Source organism: Capra hircus, chromosome 10 (assembly GCF_001704415.2).
Source record: "Capra hircus breed San Clemente chromosome 10, ASM170441v1, whole genome shotgun sequence".
Lineage (NCBI taxonomy): Eukaryota > Metazoa > Chordata > Mammalia > Artiodactyla > Bovidae > Capra > Capra hircus.
Genome location: NC_030817.1, coordinates 51,022,342 through 51,045,970, shown reverse-complemented (window position 1 = coordinate 51,045,970; position 23,629 = coordinate 51,022,342). Strand labels below are relative to the sequence as shown.

At 38.7% G+C, this 23,629-nt stretch overlaps 1 protein-coding gene across 1 annotated transcript in view; it reads right to left on the bottom strand.

The window, feature by feature from the left end:
• The window catches only part of AQP9 (aquaporin 9), a 51,363-nt gene extending 28,109 nt beyond the window's left edge, over positions 1 to 23,254 (bottom strand). Inside the window, exon 1 of the mRNA XM_005685715.3 lies at positions 22,885 to 23,254. Within this exon, the coding sequence (XP_005685772.1) occupies positions 22,885 to 22,995 (111 nt within the window). The 5' untranslated portion in view covers positions 22,996 to 23,254. The remainder of the gene's footprint in view (positions 1 to 22,884) is intronic.

The following is a 23,629-nucleotide window of genomic DNA, read 5'->3' as shown; positions in this document are numbered from 1 at the left end:
CCTCCAATTAAAATAAATAAATTTAAATTTAAAAAAAAAGTAAATGACCACTCATCAAACCAAAACTAGGACTATGTAAAGGAAACATGGTGTCTAGAACACAAAATTTTAGAAGATGCTCAAGCTTAGGTGCAGACCCTGCACTTGGATGAGCCTCAGAGTACCGCCTTAGATTTTCCACTCTTGACAAATGCGCTGCCCAGAGCCAACACTCAAAAAAGGTCCTGGACGACAGAAGAAAACTTGTGGCAATACAAACGTCCTGTAGCTTAACTGCATCGATGTCAGTATCCTGGTTGTCATTTTGTCCTGTTGTTCATAAACTATTATTGGGTTGGCCAAATCTTTCCACAAGGTGTTATGGAAAAACTCGAAGGAACTTTTTCACTAACCCAGTACTATCAGGTTCAATAAAGGGAAAGGGCATGTGGGCTGTCTTTGTGCTGTTTCTTACACCTGAAATTATTACTTCAAAAGTTTAATTAAAATTTTAAATGTTCTTCAATTTATAAAAAGAAAAAAAAAGAAAACGCAGTGCCTAACAGACACTTAAAATATTTGCTTGATATATAAAAGCTGAGCCCTTTCAGAAAAGCAGTTAGTAAAGGTTGATGATTCCTTAGTAAAATGTTGGCAAATGCATGTACTCTGGGGCCAGGGATTACTGGGGAATTTTGTAGTTAACACAAGTGATTTGTGATTCCCTGTGCACATCAACATTGTCCAAAGAAGGAAAAAATTAACATGTCTTATATCTTCAAGGTGTTTTGCCTATTTGTGATTATTCTCCAAAGATGGGTCATTTCACAGTTGGCAAGGCTTTAGTGTTTGGATGTCTGGTGGTTAGGACTTGGTGCTTTCTCTGCTGCGGCTCAGGTTTAATCCCTGGTTGGGGAACTAAGATCCTGCAAGCTGCACGACGTGGCCAAAAAAACAACAACAAAGAAAAAAAGAAGAAGAAGAGAGAATTGGTGAATACTATTGTTATCAGGGTCTTTGCAGGGCAGGAGTAGGAGAAAGGATTTCAGTGGAAAAGGAAAAAAGACACTTGAAAGGCAGAATTCCTACAAAAGATTGATTGGTGAGTGAAGTAACCCCAGTCATTCCCAGTCATCCAGGTCATACCTTCTAGAATCTTGTGTTTCAGTATTTTCAGAATTAATGGATACTAAAAAATAGTTTCTATCCTATAGAGTTCCTGAAAATATTCAAAGTTGAAAGAAACTCCTTGGGAAACATTGTCATGGAATTTGTAGTAAAGGCTGAATGAAACATTGACTATCTTTACTCATCTGTTTGGGGTTATGTGAGTAAAAGAATACAGATACCAGCTACCATCATTTTTGATGTGTGCTTTGTGCCAATTCTATGCTAAGGGCTGTAACACAGGTACAGTATTATTTCATCATCATCCCATTAACTTAGGATCCCTCTGAAAGGGAAGTATTATTATCTCCATTTTATTGATGGGGAAATTGAAGTTGGGAAAGGCCAAGCAATTTTCCCAGTGTTACATCATAAAAGGAAAGGAGACAGAACCAGGGTTTGATTGCAGGCCTGTCTTACTCAGAGGACTGTACTCCTAACCATTACATATTGGACAGAGCAAAAGGTCATCAGAAGCAAGCAAGGTCCCCAAGAATTCACAGAAAGTTTCAGGGAGGACACTGGGTTTTCCACAGGAGGTACGATGGGGATACGAGTTTTCCTATCTGCATACTGAGAATAAAGACTGTCTGGGAATGTGGAAGGGTTTGGAGGCAGCAGTCATCTGTTACCAAACCACCCATTATTAAAGGCCTCCCTGGAGACCAGATACAGTCTGAGGAGAAAGTACTGAGGTTGAAGCTCATTTGGAAGCCTCCTCATAGAGCCTGCTCTTTGTGACAGGACAAGTGGCTTTTCTGGTGACAACATATGTGGTCACTGTGGTTCAGAAAAACACCAACACCTGTACTTTATTGCTGAAGCTTCCCATGACCTGGAGAAAATTCCTTTTCTGCCCCATTTCCCTTCCTTTCTCAGAGATCAATGAGACATGTTGGTGATTAAGTGCAACTTTTTCAGTTCATGCACAACCTATTTTTTTGATTGCTGTGTGCTTGATTTTTAACTCCCCTTGCAGAGAGAGCTTCCACTAGACCAAGTGCTCACCAGGGAAGATTAGACCCGAAGGCAGAGTGAAACCTTTCCCTCTCTTGTGTTCTTTTGCTTGTTTCTTTCCTCACAGCGTCTCCCTGTCTTGTAGTCATCAGCTGAAGACACACTCCTCCCCCTGATGCTGACCAAGCCTGTCCACTCCTGGCTGAAAGAACAGTGGAGTGGGCCTTTTCCACACTTACAAGCCACACCCATGAGCCATGTGGATATCTTGTGGAGCTGGCCAACATTGAGGGCACTTATTTAGCATTCAAACCTATCACAACGACAAGACTCAAGAAGTCAAACAATTCCACCTCTCTGTCCCGGCCCCGCGTGCCCCTTTAATACCTTTTGCTGAATCAGAGCCAAAGAACTAAGCCAGGTGATCATTCCAAAGTGCTCTAGTACCTTCAAAGCACACCTGGCTAGTGTTTTATTGTGCTTTTAAATACTTTTCTAGGAAGCCAATACCCTCCTTTAACCCAGTGGTGCCAGTTTGTGCCCACTGTGGGCAGCAGCAGTGTGATGCAAGAACAGGGATCGTGTATGACTGTTCACCTTATATTGCTGCAGATCTTCCTGGAAATAGGTAAGGAATATATTTTGAATGAAAAATATTCTTCAGTAGGTAATTTGTTATAAAATGATATAAATATTCATAGAACAGAAGTCAGCATTAAAAGAACATATCTGTGGCAACACATATTTTAAGTAAACTGATTTGTTTTGTGTATAGGTGGGTGAGTGTAGGTGTTTTTATCAGATATGTATACATACACTCCATATATATATATGATATAAATATCTCATTTAATCCCGATAAAAACCTAAGGAGGGAAAAAACTGAAACCTTAGGCCAAAGAAATTAAGTAATTTACCCAAGGACTTACAGTGAAAATATCTTTTTGAATGCCAAATTAACATTTCCACCCAAAGCTGATGTTCCTTCACTTACATGAACAGTCCTCAACTGTACCTGAGCTAAATAAGTCATTTGTCCAGATTTGTATTTCACAAGTGTGTCTTTCAAAAAATCAAATTGCTGTGTAGCACAGGGAGCCCAGCCTCGTGCTCTGTGATGACCTGGAGGGATGGGAGGGGGGAGGGAGGAGAGGGAGGGAGGGGATGTATGTATAATTATGGCTGATTTGCATTGCTGTATGGCAGAAACCAACACAACATGGTAAAAATTTTAAATATATATATTTAAATTTAAAAATAGAAAAAATGAAATGCAAAAAAAAAAAAAAAAACTGTAGGAAACAAAGATCTCCAAATCTACAAATACCTCTCATTGAGATTTGGTATTCACTTTTATTCATCCAGTCCTCTCTGTTCATGTACCTTTAAAAATTTAAGTGCCATGCCTGCTGCCTGGTGTAGGAGGGATGCGGAAAACCAGACACAGGGCCTCTCAAAGCTCACGGAGCAGTAGGAGAGGTAGGAGCTGGGAACTGCTGAGAATCATGAAAACTGTATGAGGTTTCATGTTACTAGCTGGTTACTCATGAATGGTGTAAGTATTTATGCCTAGTGAAAGTGCACATGGGATGTAGTTTTGTAAACATTACTAACTAGAGGATAGAAATTTTGACATTTAAGTCTCTGTAAATTTTTGAATTACTTGATTAATACCCCAGATTATTGAGCCACCTGACATTAAATCTGAGATATATTAATATATCATATGAATGTATAACAGATTGGTCTCATGAAGAACTTGACTATGATAATATAAGATCAAGAATTATCTTCTGATATTGTCAGAAATAAAATGACTTTTATACTATTGCCTCAACCAATTTTGCCAGAATGAAAGGATGAAGCCAAAGCAAAAACAATACCCAGTTGTGGATGTAACTGGTGATAGAAGCAAGGTCCAATGCTGTAAAGAGCAATATTGCATAGAAACCTGGAATGTCAGGTCCATGAATCAAGGCAAATTGGAAGTGGTAAAACAAGAGATGGCAAGAGTGAACGTTGACATTCTAGGAATCAGCGAACTAAAATGGACTGGAATGGGTGAATTTACCTGAGATGACCATTATATCTACTACTGCGGGCAGGAATCCCTCAGAAGAAATGCAGTAGCCATCATGGTCAACAAAAGAGTCCAAAATGCAGTACTTGGATGCAATCTCAAAAATGACAGAATGATCTCTGTTCGTCTCCAAGGCAAACCATTCAATGTCACAGTTATCCAAGTCTATGCCCCAACCAGTAACACAGAAGAAGCTGAAGTTGAATGGTTTTATGAAGCCCTACAAGACCTTTTAGAATTAACACCCAAAAAAGATGTCCTTTTCATTATAGGGGACTGGAATGCAAAAGTAGGAAGTCAAGAAACACCTGGAGTAACAGGTAAGTTTGGCCTTGGAGTACGGAATGAAGCAGGGCAAAGGCTAACATAGTTTTGCCAAGAAAATGCACTGGTCATAGCAAACACCCTCTTCCAACAACACAAGAGAAGACTCTACACATGGACATCACCAGATGGTCAACACCAAAGTCAGACTGATTATATTCTTTGCAGCCAAAGATGGAGAAGCTCTATACAGTCAACAAAAACAAGACCAGGAGCTGACTGTGGCTCAGATCATGAATTCCTTATTACCAAATTCAGACTCAAATTGAAGAAAGTAGGGAAAACCACTAGACCATTCACGTATGACCTAAATCAAATCTCTTATGATTATACAATGGAAGTGAGAAATAGATTTAAAGGCCTAGATCTGATAGATAGAGTGCCTGATGAACTATGGATGGAGGTTCGTGACATTGTACAGGAGACAGGGATCAAGACCATCCCCATGGGAAATAAATGAAAAAAGCAAAATGGCTGTCTGGGGAGGCCTTACAAATAGCTGTGAAAAGAAGAGCAAAGGAGAAAAGGAAAGATATAAGCATCTGAATGCAGAGTTCCAGAGAATAGCAAGAAGAGATAAGAAAGCCCTCCTCAGTGATCAATGCAAAGAAATAGAGGAAAACAACAGAATGGGAAAGACTAGAGATCTCTTCAAGAAAATTAGAGATACCAAGGGAACATTTCATGCAAAGATGGGCTTGATAAAGGACAGAAATGGTCTGGACCTAACAGAAGCAGAAGATATTAAGAAGAGGTGGCAAGAATACACAGAAGAACTGTACAAAAAGGATCTTCTTGACCCAGATAATCATGATGGTGTGATCACTCACCTAGAGCCAGACATCCTGGAATGTGAAGTCAAGTGGGCCTTGGAAAGCATCGCTATGACACAGCTAGTGGAGGTGATGGAATTCCAGTTGAGCTCTTTCAAATCCTGAAAGATGATGCTGTGAGAGTGCTACACTCAATATGCCAGCAAATTTGGAAAACTCAGCAGTGGCCACAGGACTGGAAAAGGTCAGTTTTCATTCCAGTTCCAAAGAAAGGCAATGCAAAAGAATGCTCAAACTACTGCACAGTTGCACTCATCTCACACACTAGTAAAGTAATGCTCAAAATTCTCCAAGCCAGGCTTCAGCAATATGTGAACTGTGAACTTCCTGATGTTCAAGCTGGTTTTAGAAAAGGCAGAGGAACCAGAGACCAAATTGCCAACATCCGCTGTATCATGGGAAAAGCAAGAGAGTTCCAGAAAAACATCTATTTCTGCTTTATTGACTATGCCAAAGACTTTGACTGTGTAGATCACAATAAACTGTGGAAAATTCTGAGAGAGATGGGAATACCAGACCACCTGACCTGCCTCTTGAGAAACCTATATGCAGGTCAGGAAACAACAGTTAGAACTGGACATGGAACAAGAGACTGGTTCCAAATAGGAAAAGGAGTACGTCAAGGCTGTATATTGTCACCTTGCTTATTTAACTTCTATGCAGAGTACATCATGAGAAACGCTGGACTGGAAGAAACACAAGCTGGAATCAAGATTGCTGGGAGAAATATCAATAACCTCAGATATGCAGATGACACCACCCTTATGGCAGAAAGTGAAGAAGAACTAAAAAGCCTCTTGATGAAAGTGAAAGTGGAGAGTGAAAACGTTGGCCTAAAGCTCAACATTCAGAAAACGAAGATCATGGCATCTGGTCCATCACTTCATGGGAAATAGATGGGGAAACAGTGGAAACAGTGTCAGACTTTATTTTTAGGGGCTCCAGAATCACTGCAGATGGTATCTGCAGCCATGAAATTAAAAGACGCTTACTCCTTGGAAGAAAACTTATGACCAACCTAGATAGTATATTGAAAAGCAGAGACATTAGTTTGCCAACAAAGGTCCGTCTAGTCAAGGCTATGCTTTTTCCTGTGGTCATGTATGGATGTGAGAGTTGGACTATGAAGAAGGCTGAGCGCTGAAGAATTGATGCTTTGCACTGTGGTGTTGGAGAAGACTCTTGAGAGTCCCTTGGACTGCAAGGAGATCCAACTAGTCTATTCTGAAGGAGATCAGCCCTGGGATTTCTTTGGAAGGAATAATGCTAAAGCTGAAACTCCAGTACTTTGGCCACCTCATGCGAAGAGTTGACTCGTTGGAAAAGACTCTGATGCTGGGAGGGATTGGGGGCAGGAGGAGAAGGGGACGACAGAGGATGAGATGGCTAGATGGCATCACTGACTCAATGGACGTGAGTCTGAGTGAACTCCGGGAGTTGGTGATGGACAGGGAGGCCTGGCGTGCTGCGATTCATGGGGTCGCAAAGAGTCGGACACAACTGCCAACTGAACGGAACTGAACTGAGGATGTGGAAGAGAAAAGGAACACAGTCTTGCGTGTAGGACTTCGATTTCAATAGCCAATCCTCTTGTAAACAGGTAACATCAGACAGCAGGCTTAGACCCTCAACAGTCTCTCCATCTGTGCTTTTCTGATGAGAATATTTTGTCTTTGTAGAATGTGGTTCTGGACACCTTCAGAGCAAAGTCACAGACTAGTGGGCCATGGTTGAAGACTGCCTTTAAGTAGGATTGACTCAAAGATGTGTTTTGTTTGGCCCACATGGTGATTTTTAGAAATTGCTGCCAGTATTTAAAAAGAGAAAAATTACACATAGAACTCTGGATTTCTGATCATTCTTGCAAAACTGTAATATTTGATGAAGCTTTACTTCATTCCTGCTTACACACAGTGGAGATGGTCTGAATGGCAAACAAGATGCCCCCTAAGACATGGTGTACACTGCCCACTTCCTCCCTAACTCCACCAGGCCCATTTCATTCAGATATCTTATCTGTCTGGTTTCAATAAGCTGTGGGGCTATTGAGTACCATCTTAAATCCTAGGAGGATAAACCCACTTAGATTCGGGGGCTTGTAACTTTCTGGTCCCACAGACACTATGGTGTTAGCAAACCTGGCCTGAGACACAAGACAGCCTCCTATTTCCTGAAGGAAGGATCTGTGGCCACCTTCAAATGAATGACTAACTATGGGTAAAACTTTATCTAAGTAGGTTAAGTAATAGGAAGACCAGAAAACACAGTCCTATTCTTGAAAAGAAAGTCATTTTGGGGGCTTGCCAGAGTGTCTCCTCTCCCTGTAAGCATTCTGTCTTTTGTCCCTGGAGAGGAAAAAGAATAAATCCCCACCTATCAGGACCCTGGTCTCGGCAAACCTTGGTGCTCCAGCCTGTGCTGTAGGTGTCTGTTACCAGAAGTCCCACATCCTACTCCATCTGTGTATATATTAATATACCTATTTATTTTATGTGACTTTGTCTATTGGAACATGTAATAATAATAGTAACAACAACAGAAACAAATACTGCTTATTGAGTATAATAGCATATATTAGCCCATTAATTCTCATAAGGACCCAATGAGTCCAGCTCCTCTTATTGTCTCCACTTTACATATAAGGAAACAAAGATTAGAGAGGTTAAGAGGTCAAGAGAATTTCTCACATTCACAGAGGCAGCAAGTGATAAGGTCCAGGTTTGATTGTCCTTTATTTTGGCCACTGGATGGGTGAATGAGCAAGCATTTACAGCATGTATACAATGGACAAAGTGTCTCATTTCTATTACTTCCATAATAGAAGCACCAATACTTTGGCCACGTTATGCAAAGAACTGACTCATTGGAAAAGACCCTGATGCTGGGAAAGATTGAAGGTCAAAGGAGAAGGGGGCAGCAGAGGATGAGATGGTTAGATAGCATCACTGACTCAATGGACATGAGTTTGAGCAAACTCTAGGAGATAGTGAAGGACAGGGAAGCCTGGCATGCTATAGTCCATGGGGTTGCAAAGAGTTGGACATATTGACTGAACAACATTCCTCTCAATATTAAATCCCCATTTAAAAAGTGGAAAACCGGGTGACTTAACAAAAAATCCTATTGCTAACAAGTGGCAGAATCTGAATCTGGAGACAACTTCTCTGATTTCCAGTCCTGTGTTTCTCCTGTGACAACTGCTGCTATCTCCTTGGGGTTACTTGGTTTCTTTATTAGAACAGAATGTCTCTTTATGCACAGCTTTCCAGTTGGTTAGATTTCCAATTGGAAAATAAAACTTTCTCACTCATAACAAAAATAGTCACAAAGAACTTAGACTGAAATCCGGACATTCTGGTTAAAAATAAAGTATTGGGTGGCATGTAACCTGAGATAATATCAGAACACAATCAATCACCTCTAAGAATCAGTTGTACTTCAAAAGAGATGATATTAAGACAGGCTCATAAAAAGAGAGGAATCTGAGATTTGAGAACCAAGTGAATGGGCAAATGGCCAATCTTACAGCTCTCTAAGTAGAAGAGTACCCAGAACCAACACAGTTCTCAGAAATGAGAGGTGGCGAAACTCCACTATTTCCACTAAGCTGAAAAGAATAGTGATCTTTTCTGATCGGCACCCAGTCACTCATTCCCTCAGCTCACCCCAAATAATGCCAGAATAAGTGTCAGAATAAGAAACTAATGAATAATTTGTTAAGGTGTGTGTGTGTTCATATCAGGGTAACTATGGGGCTGAGTGTGCTGGGTATGGATGGGAGGTTGCTGAGGACAATTCTCACTTCATTCAGAGTGGTCCAACAATGTCAAGTATATTTCAGGTCACTCTCAGTCTGGAAGATCCTTGAAGATGGAAGGGTTTAGAGCCCTGATTTGTTTCTCAGTTTCATTCCAGAGCTTGCAGTTCCTAACATATGTTCCATGGATCAGCAGTTCCATGAGACGCTCCTCACAAAATGGGGGTTGTCACCAAGTTAGTCTGGGGACAGCTGTATGTTCTAGCCCCCTCTTAGAGATTAACAGTAAAGGTTAAAGGCTCCAATAATTCCTACAGTTGAGAAAACTGCTTAGCTTGGTTTATCCCAGTGTTTCCAAAGTGTGTTTGGGGAGGACAGGATATTCTTTCACGTAGTTCTTGCATGCATTTTACAGAACTAGTGTTCTTCAGAACAGTTTGAGCAACTCCCTAAATCACTTGGAAGAGAGAAATTCTGCTGAGTGAGCTCTTTTATGGGGAGCAGAGAAGTGAAGAAAATATTCATGGACATGTAGAAAATTTTCAGTTATAAAGGGCATATGATAAAATATGAGAATTAGTGTCCTTCTCACTCCAGATTTCATATTTTATTCTCTACAGGTAACTAATAACAATATTTTCTGGTATATCCTGTTAAATGTGTGTACATTTTATACAAATGGGGATATTTTCTACCTGCTTTTTCATTTTAAAAGTTTAGTGAGTCTTTCTATATCAGCATATGAATATTGGCCTCATTATTTTTAACAGCTGCATAAGAGTCCATTACAGCAATACACTCCAATTTCTTTAAACTACCTGTTGATAGAGGCATAGGGTTTAGGGGGAGGTTTCCTGCAAAGAAAGAGATTAAGCCATGTAGACTTATTCTAGGATGAGGACTAAGCCCTCAGGTCCTTTTTGGTCTTGACTGACTGTCCTGGTCGTGTAGCTTAGAGAGTATCAGCCCATCTGTCAAGATGGCTAGGCGGTGGGGTGCACATTTTGCTGGCATATTTACTGTTAAAGCATTTGCTTTGCTTTGCAGGGTCAGTGCACATAGCAATCCTACCTCAGACATGAAATAAGGAGCCCACTAGGTGCATAAAGTCACTGCTGGGTGCTTTTACATATTGATTGATTCTATGGATTGTGATCTCATTTCTATGAGGCTTCTCTCCCTCATAATCCTCACATTATGAGTCCTCTGCATCACAAGGGTGATAAATAAGGAGGAGACAGCTTCTGCTCTCATCCCACATTCTCCTTTCTTGTCAAGTAATGAGAACATGTTGCAACAAACTTTGTCACTAAAAACTAAGCAGCTGCACGTCTGGAAAGTAAAAAACAAAACTACTTCCCTTTCAAAACCCAGCAATCCCACTGCTGGACATACACACCGAGGAAACCAGAATTGAAAGAGACACATGTACTTCAATGTTCATCGCAGCACTGTTTGTAATAGCCAGGACATGGAAGCAACCTAGATGTCCATCAGCAGACAAATGGATAAAGCTGTGGTACATATACACAATGGAGTATTACTCAGCCATAAAAAAGAATACATTTGAATCCATTCTAATGAGGTGGATGAAACTGGAGCCTATTATACAGAGTGAAGTAAGCCAGAAAGAAAAACACCAATACTGTATACTAACACATATATATGGAATTTAGAAAGATGGTAATGATAACCCTGTATGCAAGACAGCCAAAGAGAAACAGATGTATAGAACAGACTTTTGGACTCTGTGGGAGAGGGAAAGGGTTGGATAATTTGGGAGAATGGCATTGAAACATGTATACTATCATGTAAGAAATGAATCGCCAGTCTAGGTTCAATACAGGATACAGGATGCTTGGGGCTGGTGCACTGGGATGACCCAGAGAGATGATATGGGGAGAGAGGTGGGAGAGGGATTCAGAATTGGGAACTCATGTATACCCGTGGCGGATTCATGTCAATGTATGGCAAAACCAATACAGTATTGTAAAGTAAAAAAAAAAAAAAAAAAGTAATGAAAATAGCAAGTTTTCTGGGACAAAATTAAAACTCTGGGATCACAGAGCTTATTTTTGGCAGAATCAAATATGGTTTTATGAGTCTGCAGCCCTTAGATCAGTGACTCAGAACAGACTTTTCTCCCCAGGTCCTTTGGAACTCTGGAATTTCCCAAGTTAGTCTGGCCCTTCATGTTCACTGCTGATAAGGGGAAGACTGCAGGAAAGCCCTTCTTCAGCTGATACTGACTCAGAGTCTAAGGATTTGAAGAGATTCAGCCTCATTTGGAGAAAGCATAGGGTTTCCCTCTGACCTGCCTCTTGAGATATCTGTATGCAGGTCAGGAAGCAACAGTTAGAACTGGACATGGAACAACAGACTGGTTCCAAACAGGGAAAGGAGTACGTCAAGGCTGTATATTGTCACTCTGCTTATGTAACTTATATGCCAAGTACATCATGAGAAATGTTGGACTGGATGAAGCACAAGATGAAATCAAGATTGCCGGGGGAAATATCAATAATCTCAGATATGCAGATGACACCACCTTTATGGCAGAAAGCAAAGAACTAAAGAGTCTCTTGATGAAAGTGAAAGAGGAGAATAAAAAAGTTGGCTTAAAGCTCAACAGTCAGAAAACTAAGATCATGGCATCTGGTCCCATCACTTCATGGCAAATATATGGGGAAACAATGGAAACAGTGACAGACTTTATTTTGGGGGGCTTCAAAATCACTGCAGATGGTGACTGCAGCCATGAAATTAAAAGACGCTTACTCCTTAGAAGAAAAGCTATGACCAACCTAGACTCCATATTAAAAAGCAGAGACACTACTTTGTCAACAAACGTCCATCTAGTCAAAGCTATGGTTTTTCCAGTAGTCCTGTATGGATGTGAGAGTTGAACTATAAAGAAAGCTGAGCACTGAAGAATTGATGCTTTTGAACTGTGGTGTTGGAGAAGACTCTTGAGAGTCCCCTGGACTGCAAGGAGATCCAACCAGTCCATCCTAAAGGAAATCAGTCCTGAATATTCATTGGAAGGACTGATGCTGAAGCTGAAACTCCAATACTTTGGCCACATAGTGTGAAGAACTGACTTATTTGAAAAGACCCTGATTCTGGGCAAGATTGAAGACAGGAGGAAAAGGGGACGACAGAGAATGAGGTGGTTGGATGGCATCACCGACTCAATGGACATGAATTTGAGTAAACTCCAGTAGTTGGTGATGGACAGGGAGGCTTGGGGTGCTGCAGTCCATTGGGCTGCAAAGAGTCGGACACTGAGCAAAGTCCATGGGTTGCAAAGAGTCGGACACTGAGCGACTGAGCTGAACTGAACTGAACTGGTAGGGTTTCCTAGTCACTCATGGTCACATATTCCAGGTGGGAGAAAGGGAGCAGAGAGCTCTTCACCACTGCACCCACACTCATCAGTCTTCTCCTTTTCAGTTTTCCACCTCATGGTAATCATTTATGGTTGGTGATATACCTGGGCAACCTAGCAGAAGCAAATGCACACTTGTTCTGGAAGAGCAGTGCCATAATTTGGGCCCTAAAGATTTCCCACACTGAAGAATAAACCTTCCTAAAGAGCTTACAGTACAAATCCATGAAACACTAAAGGAAATGATCCTTTGTGAATGAAGCAGTGCATAAAATAAGCAGGAGGATTACCAACTCCAAAACTTGAGATGATGGGAATAAAGATGGACAGGGAGGCCTGGCGTGCTGCGATTCATGGGGTCTCGAAGAGTTAGACACGACTGAGCGACTGAACTGAACTGAACTGTAAATATGTTAGGCTTCAGTTAAACAGATTAAAAAAATAAACAGCTAAGGAGAGAAAATAAAAGCAATTAAGCACAAGAACCAAATAGAATTTCTAGAAATGAAAACATATTAAGGAAACTGAAGATGTAATAAACATATTAAACAGAAGCCTAGATATAACTGAATAGGGAATTAGTGAATCAGTAGATTTGAGAGCACTACACAAAATTCATCATGGAGAGGTTTAGATGGATTTGTGAAAGTGGTTGGGAGAGGTAATGAAAAAAGTGAGAGCATCAAGCATATATACAAGTATAATAGGAATTCTGAAAGAAAAAAATAGAGTCTGGAGGAGAGAAAAGATAATAAAGCTGAGAATTTTCCAGCATTGGTGAAAATTCCAAATCTTAAAATTGAAGATGAACAATGAATCCTGGGCACTACAAAACAAATAAATTCATTCCTAGTCATATTATAGTAAAGTTTCAGGAAAAAGGGGAAATTTGTAATAGTAGTCAGAGAAATGCAGATTATTAAGGACAAAAATTAGACCAATAATAGACTTGTCAATAGCAATAATAAAGATACTGAGATGATACCTGCAAATTGCTAAACAAAACCAACCATCAACCTAAAGCTTATCAGCTAATTTATCATTGAAGCTTGAGGGTGAAATAAAGACATAGTCAGACAAAGACTACCTTTCCTGGAAAATTTCTTTAAGAAAACTTTTTTTTTTTTTTTTTTTACTGCACAAAGAAGCCAGCATCTGAAAGAAAATAAAGGGTGAATGCAGTAATGATTAACAAATAAACTGGTAATTGATAGTAAATTCAAATAAGTATTCACTATTCAAAACACTAATATTAAGCGCAATGAGTATAATATTGCATAATAATGCCATAAGATGGAGTAGTTGATTACAATTAGGCTTTTAAAACATCTTTGTGTTGTTCAGAAGGAAAGAGATGTTAATTCATTTTAAAGTTTGTTAGTGCAATAATACATTTTGTAAGGATAAGTACTTAAACAATAGAAAGAGTAAGCAGAGGAGAAAAGGGAGAAATAAAGAAAACTGATGGGAAAATCAACTCAATGGGATAATGTAAGAAATGTCAAAGCAGAAGCTAAGTGGAAAACATAGAAACCACATTAAAAATTAAAGAAAAAAATGCATATATATGTATGATTGAGTCATTTTGCTGTATAGCAGAGATTAGCACATTATAAATCAAAATACTTCAATAAAAAATAAATGAAAATTAAAGGGCATCACCACAGGTACAGCAGAGATTTTTAAAAGCTGGAAGCCAATACTATGAAAAATCATTTCAAAATTACTGCTTTCACTAAATAAATTTTGAAAATATTTTAAAAAATTTAAAACTACATTTGAAAACAGGAATGAAGCACAGTTCTCTGGAAAAAAATAAGTTGCCAAAATAGAATTAATAGCAGAAAATGTAAATGAAACATAGCTTTAGAGAAATCTACTTTCAAACATCTCTCTTTCTTTTTCATTTCACATGCTAAGTAATCTTTAATGAACTGGCAATCCTCATTTTATACAAAGTGTTCCATAAAACAAAAAGTGGGAAAAAATTCCAATATATTTCATGAAGTTAATATGCTGCTGGTAATAAAAGTAGACAGGACAATATAATAATTGAAATTATAGTCCAGATCCTTAATGAAACATTGCAAACTAAATGCTGTGATTAGATGGGAATTAATCTCAGGAATGTAAGGATGATTTAACACTAAAAATATTTATCAATGTAATTTTCTTTATCAACAGATAAGAACAGAAACCCACGTGGTTATCTCAATAGATGTAGAAATGTATAATTCGACAATTGTTCCTAATCGGAGTTTTAGTAAATGAGAAAGAGATAGGAATTTCCTTTCTCACATCAAGAATGTCTACCCCAAACCAAGAGAAACTATTGTTTAATGGTAAAATATAAGAAGCAGACATGGGGATGACCCAGAGAGATGTTATGGGGAGGGAGGTGGGAGGGGGGTTCATGTTTGGGAACGCATGTAAGAATTAAAGATTTTAAAATTTAAAAAATAAATAAATAAATAAAATTAAAAAAAAAAGTTGGGGATAGAACAAGAATGACACAATTATAACTTCTAGTAACATTGAACAAGAGGTTCTGACTATAATAATAAGAAGAAAATTAAATATTTAAGGACTAAAAAGAAAGAAAATTAAAAGCTCCCATATTCTCAGAGAAAAAGGTATTAATCTATGTCAGTACAGTCCAATAGAACATTTTTCAATGAGTGAAAAGTTCTGTTATTATATCTCTGCTGTCTGATATGGTAGTCAATAGTTGTATAAGGTTCTTGAGCACATAAAATAGAACTAGGAAGGGTGGAAACTAAATTTCTTATTTTATTTAAGATTAATTTTAATTTAAGTAGCCACATATGGGTAGTGGTACTCAAATTTGACAGCTTTGAACTATACAGAATATCTAAGACAATCTTAGACTTGTTTGAATTAATAAGAGAATGACCAAGTTTGCTGAATACAAAATCAATATATAACACTCAGTATTGTTTCTAAACACTAGTAATAACCAATTAGAAAATATCATTTAAAAGGTACTATTCACAGTAGTGATCATAACCAGAAGATAGCTAGAACTATATCAAACAAAAATAAATGTATGACTAATACCAAGTAAATTATAAAACTTTGGAAAGAAATACAAAAGCAGACCTATGAATGAAGAATTATTTATGGGTGAGCAGATTCACTATTTCAAAATGTCAGTTCTGTCCAGAATACTGTAAATTCAGTGCAATTCCAGTCAAAATCTCTACAGGGTATGTATGGAACTACAGATCCTAAAATTCATGTGGAGGACTAAAAGGCTAAAAATAGCTAAGACAATATTGAAAAAATAACAAGGAAGAAAAATACCAGATAACAAAAATTATTTAGAAAGCAATCATAACAAAAATATGTGGCAGTGGTATGGGTTTGGACAGAGAGATCAATGGAACTAAATTAAGTCTAGATATACACCACATTTATATGGGAACTGGTGTATAATAGAGATGGCATTACAAGCAGTAGAGTCAAAATGGTACTGGAACAATTGGTGATCCTTCCAAATAGAGACACCTACTCTACATTCTACCCCAAAATAAATTCTACACAGGGACCTATACTCAGTATTTTATAAAAATCTATAATGGAAAAGAATCTGAAAAATTATATATATGTATGTATATAACTGAATCACTGTACTGAAACTAGCACAACATTGTAAATCAACTATACTTCAATAATTTTTTTTAATTTGAATAATTCAAGCACCTAAATGTGAAAAGCAAAATACTAAGCTGTAATTAAAACACAAAATATTTTTCAAGTCTGGTTTTAAATATCAGTATCCTATAACCAATAAGAAAAAGTAGAAAAACAAAGAAAAAATATGCAGAGGATATGAAGAAGCAATTTCCAGAGGAGAAAAATCTCAAAGTTTAGTAAACACGAGAAGATCAACTGCACTAGAAATGCATTAAAATTTCTAGTGAACTTTTATTTCCTGTATATCAAATACACAAAAATAGAAAGTTCAAGCATATCAAGAGTTGACGAGTATATGGAAATGGGAATTCTTATATTACTGCCTATAGTATAAGTTTGAAACCACTTCAGAGAGCAATGTTAAAATACACATAAAGGTGAAGATCGACACACCCAAGGCCAAAAAACCCACTTCTCAGCTGTGGTGGATTCATGTCAATGTATGGCAGAACCAATACAGTATTGTAGAGTAAAATAAAGTAAAAATAAAAATTAAAAAGAAAAAAGAAAAGAGGAACTCATGTACTAGGAGGCCTGAACAGGATGTCTTTAACAGCAGAGTTGGTAACAGTGACATGCTGCAAACAACATTAACAGTTCATGACGCGAATGGATATCCGCACTCGCTGTCTGGCACAACAGTTAAAATGAATCACCCACGTCAACATGGCCCCAAATGGATATATCTCAAAAAATGTCTTCGAGGGAAAAAAATCTCAAATGGTAGAAGGTATAAAAACTATGAAGCCACACATAAAAGTTTATGAAACATCCAAAATAGTAACATAGATTGTCATGGGAGGCAATAGTAAAGTGCAAAAGCATGTGTAAGAATGAAGAGAACCCAGAGAGGTCTGATTCTAAATCCAGCTCCACCACGCATTTGCCTGTGAGCAAGGTGTTCCATATACTAAGCCTTCATTTCCCCACCTGTAAAATAAGAACAGTTTCCTTATCTCACTAGATTTTTTCAGGATTAAAGTGAGTGTTAATGCCCTTCGGCATCCTTTGACTTCATTACATAACTCTATCTGGAGTGAGAGAATCTTCCACTTCAGGCCCCTCTGTACCCGCGTTGAAGGCACAGGGCAAGAGCCCACATAAGACCTCATGGCTGGCTCTTCCACACTTAGAACCCTGGACTTTCTTAAAGTGACAGAGCACCCACATGCAGAAGTACAGATCCAGGAAAGGCAGAGTACTAGACATACACTGTAAATAAACAAAAGAAGCAGATAGTGTTGGCGGTGGATCGTCTTTCCCATGTTCTGCTGTGGTAGAAAGAGCATTGGACAGAATTCTGTGAGCGAGCCCATGTGTCTCTGTTTCCTCATCGGAAAGACACGGGGATCAGACAACAGAGACAACTGCATCCCAGTGTAAGGGCCTATGGATGAGGCTCCTTCCACGGCTCTGGGTAACAGGCCATCCAAGATCAACAGAGGCTCCCGGCTTATTGGCCTGCACATTGACAGCTCTAGCTCTGTGGGGTCCACAGTCCTGGAGGTTGTAGACCTGGAGTAGGGCGCAGCTTTGCAAAGCTACAAGCTTGAACCAAGCAGAGAGGAGACAGGACAGGGGCATTTCCAGCCAGAGAGGAAGACAGAAGATTTATGAAGTCTCTTAAGGGCTGCTTCCTTTTAGTTCCTTTGTTCTAAGCCACAGATTGGTCTCACAGAGGAGGATCTAGAAAATAGAAATATTAGGGGAAGAACAGAGTGCCATGCATGGCCAACATGTTTATCAGAGCCATGAAGAGATGGCTGAACCACCTTAGAGTTCTGATGTTACAGGGGGGTGAATGTGATTGTAGGTGGTCGTGCCTGGGTGCTCAGATGCTAAGTCATATCTGACTCTGTGACCCCATGGACTGTAGCCCACCAGGCTTCTCTGTCCATGGGATTCTCCAGGCAGGAATACTGGAGTGGGTTGCCATTTAAGAAGCCTAAAAACTTCATGCTAATAGACCTATGAAATGTTCATGTCATGGTCATGTCTGTCCTATATAATAGTCTTTTGACACTCTACTGTCTAATGTATTTTAGGCTATAAAATTAACAAAGTTCTCTTGGACTTCCACATGAAAGGTGTTAATTCTCACTGAATACTGGTATTGAGGTGGCCAAAAATTTCACTTAAGTTTTTGTGAGATGTAATAGAAAAACCAAGACGAAATTTTTGGCCAAACAAATATATTAGGAATGACTGAAGTCAAGATATTAAGCCTAGCTCTTATGTTCATGGGCTGGGTGACCTTGGGTGAACCTCTTGATTGTGTTACATCTATTTTCCCATCTGGCAAAATGGAGTTCATCATATTTCTCTTTCTCTCTCTCCTTCGCTCCCTCTTCCTCTCCTCTCCATGGAGAGTTATAAAAAATAAGCAACAGCCCAGATGAAAAAACACTCCATGCCTCTTAGAGAAAAAGCAGAGTGGAAACCCAAGGCCCAGTATGTGTATAAGACAGGACAACTGGGCTCCATGCTGATTCCTAGGACCTATACTTGCATCAGCCTGTGCCTTAGCTTCCCACCAACAAGAAGGGCAAAGGACATCCACCCTTACTCTTACCTCACTGTTGTCCTACCAGTCTCTAGGAACTCCAGATAATGTAGCAGGCCAGGATTGCCCTAAATTACACCCTGCAAAGTGGCCTTAGTTTAAGAACTGGCTAATTTTAAGAACTTTCCTATTTCACACTGAATGCTAACCCTATATTCTTTAGTTTCAACAGCTTCCTAATATGGACCAGACCTATTCCAAGATCTGAGCACACTTTGTAATAATCATTTGAGAGCCCTATAATTTCTGTAACCAGCCTCTGCCCTTTCTATTTCCCTTCAGGGCAAAGATCAAAGGTATTACTTTTAGCAAAAGTGCTTGCATTATTTCATTCTTAGATAGGCTAAAAAGTAGATGTCTAATGTACAGGCTTGACGGGATGAGGAAAAAAATGTAGGGTCTTTCCCAATATACAAGTAGATGCCATCCACTTCTAAGTCCAGCCCTGGAAGGATGTCCTTCCACCATAAGGGGAAATATGGCTGCTGGCTGGGCTGTTCACCTTAGCATCTCCAATAGGATGGGCTCTGTATCAAAGAATCCTGGAATGTTTGGAGAGAGAGGAGGGTACACAGAATAGTGAGGAGTGAACATAGATCCTGTGAGAGATAATGAGAGATCTTGGGAAGTTCAGCCTCCTAAAAGAATTATTAATTCAATACACATTGATGGGCTTCTTTTATATATGGGCAGAGTTCTGTAGTCAATTCTAGGGAAAGGTATGGGCACGATGCCCAGGAGGGGACAAAGCAGCTATTTTTAAATACTACAAAGACTCTCAAGTAAGAGCAGAAGGATCAAGGGGAAGGGGAGCTAACATGTAATGAGCTTCCTGTGTCAGGAATTTTACATGTAGTGTATATTTAATGTGCAACCTGAAACCCACACGTCATGGGCCCACATGCAGGGGGCTGAGAAAACTGTTATCTGCCTTCACCTTTACACCCTTCCACCTGAATTGAGTAGTTTTTTCTTCTTGGTGGCCCAACTAACGATCTGGTCTCATCAGGTGCTCACCAGTTAAACACATATGCACACAGTGTTAACTCAAGGCTCCAGTCTATGGAAATATTAAAGCAGAACCTGATTTACTATCTATCAAGGACACTACCAAAGGAATTCCAGCAATGGGTAGAAGTATGCGGAAAGTGTAGGCTTTATAATTAGAAGGAACCCCAGTTCACTGCAAAACCCACTGGTTTGGGGCAGTTACTTCATCTCTTTGAGCCCTCATTTCTCCAACTGTTTACAAGTGATAATTGTAGGTAAAGAAGCTAACAAACAGTAGATACTTATTACTTACACCCTATATTTGCAGCTCAGTGCTTCTAAACCTCTTCTCTGTGATAGGAAAGATGCATTGCAACCTGTCTTCCTCACACCAGTAAAGGCAAAAAGGCCTGCCTATCCCAATGTCTGGACTTCCCTGGTGACTCAGCAGTAAAGAATCCACCTGTGATGTAGACGATGCGGGTTTGATCCCTGGGTTAGGAAGATCCCCTGGAGAAGGAAATGGCAACCTACTCCAGTATTCTTTCTGGGAAAATCCCATGGAGAGAAGAGCTTCGTGGGCTACAGTCCATGGGGTCACAAGAGTCGGACACTACCTAGTGACTAAACCCCCACCACCATCCATCCCAATGTCTAAAAGGCCAAATTAGAGCTAATTTTTTAGGTTATGACTTAATTATTTTAATATACAGAGAATTTTTCATGGAGCTTCTCTTCCCTTAATGCTAATAGTAGCCCTTATCAGTCATTTATACCACAGTGTGAATGAGCTTGAGATGCTTCCCTTAAGAGCACTTTTCAAGATTAGGGTGAAAATGGCATCAGACTCCCAGTGTCTGGGTGAAAATTATCTTTACAAATAAAGTGAGTCCTTCATATACACTCTGCCATTTTTTAGTGCTCCCTTTGCTCCATGCCTTATCAACATGCAAACTTTTTACTAGAGAAAGTAAGGCAAAATGCACGTTTTCTAATAAAGCAGAAATAATTACTTTGGATAACCTTTGAGAAAGACCATGTAGATTTATTAAAAACTAAAATTTTAATTTACATGTATATTGAAAAAATACATTTTTGCAGAATTTCCTCGTTTATACATTCCCACAAGCCTCAACAAAATTGAGTGTTATAATCAGAAAGATTTCATCAGGGTTCATTTTAGAACAGTATAAATAGAAATCAAACATTTCAAGAAATGATTGGCTTTAGCCGGAAGATACAAAATTTAATTTTTCAGCAGTGTCGAGATATTATTTCTATAGCTACCACCATGAATTGTAGGGGAAGAAACATTACTATTTGTATGAGCAGAATAGTGAATAGCTAAATTTCACTTTCATTTACTCAATTAGACAGGATGAGATTATGAAATAGATTCTTATGAAGAAATAAAGAGGGTTTTAACTTTTTTTTTTGGTTACAAAATACACAGATGTTTAGCTCACTTCCTCCTCTATTTTATTTGCAGAGCACTTAGACTTGTAACTGAATTTACTTCACTTCTCTGTATCACAGGTCACCCTGAGGATAAAGTTAAGCTGGGATAACCACCACTCTTCCCTTTGGGACCAAATTGTCAAGGAACATAACCACAGGATTTTTGACTCCCTGAGGGCAATTTTTCAGTAAAGAGTAACTAGAATCAGAAGAATCTTGGACTTTTATTTTCTCTCTTTTTTTCCTTCCAACGCCCTTCTCCCCAACACTGCCCTCATCTAACTAAGTCACGTAGATGAGAGGGGAGGATGGTCAAGAGGGAGTATAAGAAATCGTCCTAATACCTTGAAGATACTTGAATGAATCATATACAAAGAGATTTTCAGAAACCAGAAAACATATCGCTCTGTCTCATTTTACACTAGTTCAATTTTTTGAGTCCATATTCATTTCTTAGTCTTGGATTAGTCTCCTGAAATGTTATGTATTTACACAAATCAAAGAACTTTAAAAAATGAGGTATAATTAGCATATAGCAATATGGTAGTTCAGGTGTACAATATACTAATTCAATATTTGTTTATATAGTAAAATGAGCATCACAATAAGTCTAACTAATGTCTATCTGCATACATAATTATGTATTTTTTTCATATGATGAGAACTTTTAAGATATAATCTTAGCAATTTCCATGTATGTAATATAATACTATTAACTGTAGTCACCATGATGCATATTACCCAAGAACTTTTAATGTACAAAGTTTATGGATAATCCTCTATAATCTTAAAAATGAAATTATTCGTAAATGGAGTAGGGAATCTTTGAGCAGATTTTTGTCGTTTTAAAGCAAGTTAAAATCAGTAGCAGCTACTCATGAAAATAATCGCACATTTAACTTTTGCTCACTAATGGTTTGAGCCCAGCTAAAAATTCAGGATACAAAGAATGATGGAACATGCAACAGGATGAAAACCTAGAGCCCATGCCGCTTAAGTAAACTTTCCAGACTTTTGTTAATAGCTGTGCTAATCTTCAGGCAAAATCCTCAAAACGTTCTTAGAATACATCCTTCCTTTACATCTGACAATTTTTTTATAACTGTCTAATTGAAACTCTTTAGAGATTAGTTTGAGTTAAACAGAGGAGGCAAATAATAAAATTACAGCTGGACCATTGCACAGTACACTATTTCTACCTAATAAATTAGTGCATTTTTAAATTTAATAAAAATCAAGTGATCTGGCAACACAATCTTTGCCAAGCACTTGTGATAACAAGCTGTCTCTTGGCATCCATATTTATTGATTATTGATAAATCAGCTTAACATTTTGGGGGAAATAAGCAGGGTATAAATCAGTTAAGCAAAGGGAAAAATTTTCTAACAGCTAACTTTAGTCACAGAGTAATTTTAGAGCCCAGGGAAATCTGTAAAACGAAGAAAGTATTTCATGCCCCTCTTCCTCTCTCATCCACTTTTGTGGCTAAATGGAGTGAGTAAGCAGAAACCTAAAATGTTGGCCACTGAGTAGCCAAACAGCCTGGAAGTAACTTGCTGATTGCTGAAAGAAGTGAGTCTAATGACGAACTCAAAACAAAGATAAAAATTTTTTATCATGAGCTAGGTTACAATGAGGCATCCTTGGTTCAAAATTCAGGAAATACTCACAATCATTATAAATGTACCCAAGAACTCGGAGAGTGTTTCCCTGGCTAAAGTGTTCTTCAAGACCAATCTCTGCTTCAAGCTTTTTTTCTTTTGTTCCATCTCAGGCTGCATCTTGGGGCTTCTTCAAAGACCACTCGTTTCACCAACACGTGCTTCTTCTGATCCCTACTTCACTGGCACATAAAAGTTTTTAACAACTGCTCACAGGTTCCTGGTGATGTCTGATTCGGTTATCCAGTCCCAATTAGAACCTGTGGTTTACTCCTCTGGTGGTGAAGTTGTCATTCCGTCGTTGCTGCTGTTTATTTGAAATGGCGAGGTAGAACCTGAAATCCTGAAAACAACCCTTTTTGTGCCTGATGGATTAATCATTACCTTTCTTTTCATGGTACTTTTTTCTCTGTTGGTTTTTTTTTCAAGAGATGAGAAAAGAGATGTATTGGTTGCGTCGTTGCCAAACCACAGCGATGGGCTCCAGTCCAGGAGAGATTTACATGTTGCACAATTGCAAGCTTCTGACTTTTTTTTTTTTTTCTGTTTAGAAATGGTTGGTTGAAGTGTAGCTTGGAATTGTCAAATCAGGCACATATACATCCAGTGTAAACATTCTTCTCTGAAGGCACTTTCATGCACATTATAGAACATGAATAAAATATAGATGTGTTGTTCTGCAAAATTAATCACTCTTTTTCTCTTCCAATAACATTTCAGTGATTTAATTGCAGCTCCCTGATGATATTGAGAA